This window comes from Takifugu flavidus, unplaced genomic scaffold, assembly GCF_003711565.1.
Source record: "Takifugu flavidus isolate HTHZ2018 unplaced genomic scaffold, ASM371156v2 ctg914, whole genome shotgun sequence".
In the NCBI taxonomy this organism is placed as follows: Eukaryota; Metazoa; Chordata; class Actinopteri; order Tetraodontiformes; family Tetraodontidae; genus Takifugu; species Takifugu flavidus.
Genome location: NW_026622524.1, coordinates 1,150 through 5,000, shown reverse-complemented (window position 1 = coordinate 5,000; position 3,851 = coordinate 1,150). Strand labels below are relative to the sequence as shown.

Here is a 3,851-nt window from a genome sequence, read left to right as displayed (position 1 = left end):
TCTCTGTCTTTCTGTGTTAGTGGTAGATGTGAAGATGAGGAGCAGCAGCTCGTGGATCCTGGCCAACCTCAACGTGACTGGATATTATCGTGTGAACTATGACCTTGGGAACTGGGAACGCCTTCTTGCCCAGCTTGATTTAGACCACGAGGTAACCAGCTGGGTCGCCTTCTGCTGCTGGGTGCGGTTCCCTCACGCTCTTGATGTGTTCTCCTTCTGGATGTCCAGGTTCTGCCCCTGCTGAACCGAGCCCAGCTGGTGGACGATGCTTTTAATCTGGCTCGGTATTGATCCGGCTCTCTGGCGACCCGCCCTTCTCCAGGGGGACTCTGCCGAGTGTCTAACTTGTTTCTGTCTGCAGAGCAAAGGTGATCTCCTCTACGCTGGCTCTCAGGACGACGTGCTACTTGTCCATGGAGACAGAATACATGCCGTGGCAGTCCGCCCTGAATAACCTCCAGTATTTCTTCCTGATGCTGGACCGTACTGAGGTCCATCCGCTGATGCAGGTACCTCAGATCTTTCCTTCTTGTCTTCAGACCCCGCTGCCACCCTTCACTCATGACTCTGGATGACTCCTTTAGGACTACATACTGAAGCTGATCACCCCTCTTTTCCTGCACTTCAAGAACATCACATCAGACTGGACGGCCGTCCCAGAGAGGCTCACTGACCAGTGAGTCCAGAACAAACGCCCCGTAGAGCCCCGCCCAGCCCCGTAGAGCCCCGCCCAGCCCAGTAGAGCCCCGGCCAGCCCCGTAGAGCCCCGCCCAGCCCCGTAGAGCCCCGCCCGCCCCGTAGAGCCCCGCCCAGCCCCGTAGAGCCCCGCCCAGCCCCGTAGAGCCCCGTAGAGAGACCAGAAGGCCCAGAGCTTTACAATCCATCCAAAACGTTGGATCCAAAGCAAAAGGAACAATCACAGAACAAGAGTTTGGGTTCAGGGATGTCAGCTAACAGCTAATTAAGCTGCTAATTAAGCAGAGATCTAAAGAGCAACATTATTATCGTTGTTTCGCTCGGAGCTTCATCTCCTCCAGCTGCTGCTGTGCCCATCGAGCTCAGAGCCACGTCTGACCCGACCCGCCCTTGGGTCGACCTGTTACCGAGTTAGTCCTGTCTGGTCCATGACCGATCCCACCGTAATGAAGCAGAACACAAACACCTGCACGACAGTTGTTGGGTCAGGCCGGTTCTGTCTGATGGAACCATGACCCAAAACTTCAGGCCGGTTCTGTCTGATGGAACCGTGACCCAAAACTCCTGTGCCACCTGTGTTCTCCTGCAGGTATAACCAGGAGAACGCCATCCGCATGGCCTGCCAGACCGGACTTGCTGAGTGCCAAGATCTGACCAGGACATGGTTCCGTCAGTGGATGGACGACCCACAGCACAACCGGTCGGTTTCTCAGCTTCATATATTGAACCCAGTGAGTGAGCCGGCGATCACAGACTTTCCTCATCAGGATTCAGCAGAACCTGCGTTCGGCCGTCTACTGCGGCGCCATGGCAACGGGTGATGCAGCCGTCTGGGACTTTGGCTGGTCGCAGCTGCAGGAGGCCACAGTGGCCAGTGAGGCCAGGACCCTGATGTGGGCCCTGGCCTGCAGCGCCAGGAACCACTGCTGCAGAGGTGAGGGTTAGTTCGGGTTCGGGTTAGGGTTAGTTCGGGTTTGGGTTAGTTCAGGTTTGGGTTAGTTAGGGTTAGTGTTAGTTAGGGTTAGGGTTTGGGTTAGGGTTAGTTACGGTTTGGGTTAGTTAGGGTTAGGGTTAGGGTTAGGGTTAGTGGCCTCCAGAGTTAGGGTTAGGGTTAGTTAGGGTTAGGGGCCTCCAGAGTTAGGGTTAGGGTTAGTTAGGGTTAGGTTTAGTGGCCTCCAGAGTTAGGGTTAGGGTTAGTTAAGGTTATGGTAAGTTAGGGTTAGTTAGGGTTAGGGTAAGTTAGGGTAGGGTTAGTTAGGGTAAGTTAGGGTTAGGGTTAGTTAGGGTTAGGGTTAGTTAGAGTAAGTTAGGGTTAGTTAGGGTTAGGGTTAGTGGCCTCCAGAGTTAGGGTTAGTTAGGGTTAGGGTTAGTTAGGATAAGTTAGGGTTAGGGTAAGTTAGGGTTAGTTAGGGTTAGTGTTAGTTAGGGTTAGTTAGAGTAAGTTAGGGTTAGTTAGGGTTAGGGTTAGTTAGGGTTAGGGTTAGTTAGAGTAAGTTAGGGTTAGGGTTAGTTAGGGTTAGGGTTAGTGGCCTCCAGAGTAGGGTTAGGGTTAGGGTTAGGGTTAGTTAGGGTTAGGGTTAGGGTTAGTTAGAGTAAGTTAGGTTAGTTAGGGTTAGGGTTAGTTAGGGTTAGGGTTAGGGTAGTTAGAGTAAGTTAGGGTTAGTTAGGGTTAGGGTTAGTTAGGGTTAGGGTTAGTGGCCTCCAGAGTTAGGGTTAGTTAGGTTAGGGTTAGTTAGGGTAAGTTAGGGTTAGGGTAAGTTAGGGTTAGGGTTAGTTAGGGTTAGTTAGGGTTAGGTTTAGTGGCCTCCAGAATTAGGGTTAGTTAGGGTTAGTTAAGGTTATGGTAAGTTAGGGTTAGGGTTAGTTATGGTTAGTTATGGTAAGTTAGGGTAAGTTAGGGTAGGGTTAGGGTTAGTTAGGGTTTGTTAGGGTTAGGGTTAGTGGCCTCCAGAGTGAACCCTTCGGTCACCTCAGGGCTTCTGCCTCGTCTGCAGGTATCTCTCCTACACGCTGAACTCGACGTTAATCCGTAAGCAGGACGCCAGTTTCGTCATCACAGCCGTGGCCAGTAACCGCGTGGGACACGACCTGGCCTGGGACTTTGTGAGGGAGCACTGGGAATACATGTTCACCGAGTGAGTGTGAAAAGTCAACCAGCCTGGGACCGTTGGTTAGTGCCGGGCGTCACCCTTTACCAGCCCTTCACTCAGGGGTTCAGTAGTTCTTAAGATGGCAACATATTTAACACAGCATCCACCAAAACAAAGGTTGTGGGTTCAATCCCAGCCGCCTCCATGCTGTAGTGTTGAACGAGCAGGATTCTGAAGCCCAACATCGCCCATGAAGCTGCTCGAAGCGTTGATGCTTCAGAAAGACACTCAGACACTCTTTGATTGACCCAATAACCTGACGTTGTTTTCCAGATATGGCGTTGGCTCCTTCTCCTTCTCCTCCATCATCAGTGGGGTCACGGCCCACCTCTCCACCCCCGCTGAACTGCAACAGGTGGGAAGTTCGGAACTCTTTCCAGTCACGATCAAAGTCTGTGTCCTGAAGCATTTCTCCACCTGGTTTGTTAGCTGGAGGAGTTTGTGGAGGAGCACGGAGGAGCCGCAGGTTTGGGCTCAGCTACCCTGGCTGTGCAACAGGCTCTGGAGAGGACCAGGATCAACATCCAGTGGCTGCAGGACAACCAGCAGGAGCTCTACAACTGGTTCAACAGCCACCTGGACCGGTCCAGTTGAGGGAAGCAGCAGATCTCTATCAGCCTAAACCTGTGGTTCTGTAACACTGATGCACAATAAAAGATGGATGGAACGATCAAGACCCCTCCCACGTTCTTCTACATGACTGGGCTCATGACTGGGTGTGTGTGTGAGTGTGAGTGTGAGTGTGTGTGAGTGTGAGTGTGTGTGTCGGTGTCTGTGTGTGTGTGGTGTGAGTGTGTTGTGTGTGTGTGGTGTGAGTGTGTGTGTGAGTGTGTGTGTATGTGTGTGTGAGTGTGAGTGTGTGTTGTGTGTGTGTGAGTGTGTGAGTGTGTGTGTGGTGTGTGTGTGTGTGAGTGTGTGTGTGTGTCTGTGAGTGTGTGTGTGTCTGTGTGGTGTGTGTGTGTGTGTGAGTGTGAGTGTGTGTGTATGGGTGTGTGAGTGAGTGAG

General features: G+C 52.2%; 1 protein-coding gene across 1 annotated transcript in view; it reads left to right on the top strand.

The window, feature by feature from the left end:
- LOC130521364 (aminopeptidase Ey-like) overlaps window positions 1-3,520 on the top strand; it is a gene marked incomplete at its 5' end in the record, with an annotated part of 6,140 nt that extends 2,620 nt beyond the window's left edge. The window contains 9 exons of the mRNA XM_057024941.1: window positions 21-151; window positions 229-284; window positions 362-509; window positions 585-676; window positions 1,286-1,396; window positions 1,464-1,618; window positions 2,678-2,831; window positions 3,120-3,201; window positions 3,276-3,520. Coding sequence (XP_056880921.1) covers window positions 21-151; window positions 229-284; window positions 362-509; window positions 585-676; window positions 1,286-1,396; window positions 1,464-1,618; window positions 2,678-2,831; window positions 3,120-3,201; window positions 3,276-3,440 — 1,094 coding nt within the window. The remainder of the gene's footprint in view (window positions 1-20; window positions 152-228; window positions 285-361; window positions 510-584; window positions 677-1,285; window positions 1,397-1,463; window positions 1,619-2,677; window positions 2,832-3,119; window positions 3,202-3,275) is intronic.
- Window positions 3,521-3,851: the final 331 nt, after the last annotated feature.